The sequence below is a fragment of the Parus major genome, chromosome 3 (genome assembly GCF_001522545.3).
Source record: "Parus major isolate Abel chromosome 3, Parus_major1.1, whole genome shotgun sequence".
Lineage (NCBI taxonomy): Eukaryota > Metazoa > Chordata > Aves > Passeriformes > Paridae > Parus > Parus major.
This window is the reverse complement of record NC_031770.1, coordinates 67,472,672-67,474,421: the sequence shown is the minus strand read 5'-3', so window position 1 is coordinate 67,474,421 and position 1,750 is coordinate 67,472,672. Positions and strand designations below refer to the sequence as shown.

Genomic DNA, 1,750 nt, shown 5'->3' with positions numbered 1-1,750 from the left:
TCCGTGAACACCACAAAGCATGTGCTGCATCAACACACCATGCTGGCACCACCTCCATGGAAAGCTAATTAAATAATTTGGATACTGTACGAGGAGTACTTCTGGGCTAATTTTCTTTCCAGGCTTGCAATCACATGTACTTTTTTATAAAGCTGTGTTTGGGTCCTTTTATGACAAATATTAGAGCTGAGGAGGATCTTTGTACTACTGCTCTAAAGAATAAGGGCTGCAGAATTTTAAGCCAATAGGGTTCACTGTTATCTCAGTAAGGTTAAGGCTGTTAAAAACCAAAAAATCCTCACCCAAGTCATGCTTATGTGGTCTGTAATTTTAGCAGACGTGATGTTGTTGAGCCATCCTGGTGGCCAGCACCCTGTGGCTTTCCATCTTTGATTATTTTATTGTTCCATACTGCATACTGCAAGTTGTAGGAGTCAATGTTCTTTCTCTTAACAATTGCTGGCTTTCCAAATGCCAATTGTCCTTTGACATGCTCTGTTTTAAATAAGGGCTGAAGAGCAGTAGTGAAGCTAAAGGCCTGCCATAAATATACTGCAGTGTTCCATGGCACTGACAGCACACACGTAGTGATGCATTCAGCTTTCCTTTTGGGGACTATTGCTGCAACATGCTGGAGGTGTGAGGGACCAAGCTGTAAGGAAAGGGAACTCCTGAGATTTCAGATCTGATAGTCCTCTAATTGAAGACAAGTCTCTTTATGCAAGACAGGCTAAGGAAAATCTGCCTTATCCAACCCGTTTCTCTGTTGTCCCCAGCAATAATAAAAGTGGACACGGTATATAAGATTGCCTTACAAAAGGCAAATATATTTAATAGTGTATATACAAATTAATGGTTCAATAATGCTATACAAAGCAGGAATGTCTTTAAGGAAACCCTGAGCAAAAAGGAGGATGTAATTTTTATATTATACTTACTGCAACATTATTTCTGGTATTTGTTTGCTATAATAACTAATAAAAAGAATATGTTAAAACCAGATGTTAAAATAAAAGTGGGCATTCTTTCCATTTGTAGCTTATTTGAAAATCTAGAAAAGAGAGTTCTGTCCCATCAGCTTTGGAAATAGATGTTTAACATGGTAGAGAACAAGCTGAGCCTGAGTAACCCAAGACAACCAACTCCTTTAGCAGAAAGAGTGTCTTCTGTCATCAAAAAGAGCCATCTGGAAGAGTGCTGGCTCCCTGCCAGGAACAACCCTTTAACAACCACTCGTCATGTGCTTTAAGTTATAATGTTCATAGCGGCACAACCTGGAGTGTTGGTAAAGGTCCTATTGGAGGAGCAACGTATTCCTCCTCACGCAGTAACCGCAAAAGAATATTCTTCTTATTCTTTGGCCAGTTATAAATGTGAGTGTTCTGCAGCCAGGTAGGCACGTGTTCCTGAAAAAAAAACAAGGAAAATAAAAGCTAAATCCCATAAATCCTTTTGAATCCCTACAAGAACCTTTCAGATTCTGTCAGACCCTGCCAAGGAAGATTTCATTTTGTTCTAGGCACTTCCTGTAAAAAGAAGAAATGTTAATTTGGCTTCAGAATTATATTTGGGTTCCTAAATAAATGAACTTTGTGTGATCTCACAGCTTGCCTGTCTCTCTTTCTCTTCTGCCATCACATTGGCTAATTTCACCATGTTTCAAAGGAAGTCTGATGTCAATGACAGGCATTAGAAAGCTTGTGAAAACAGAAAAAAAAGAGAAGAAGAGAAGAGGAGAAGGGGAGAGAGA

At 39.3% G+C, this 1,750-nt stretch overlaps 1 protein-coding gene across 4 annotated transcripts in view; it reads right to left on the bottom strand.

Annotated features, from left to right (window-relative positions):
- Positions 1-801: 801 nt before the first annotated feature.
- Positions 802-1,750, bottom strand: part of TRAF3IP2 (TRAF3 interacting protein 2) — a 26,699-nt gene continuing 25,750 nt past the window's right edge. For all 4 annotated transcript variants that reach the window (XM_033512833.1, XM_015622959.3, XM_015622958.3 and 1 more), the window contains one exon: positions 802-1,406. In XM_033512833.1, the coding sequence (XP_033368724.1) occupies positions 1,260-1,406 (147 nt within the window). In that variant the 3' untranslated portion in view covers positions 802-1,259. The remainder of the gene's footprint in view (positions 1,407-1,750) is intronic.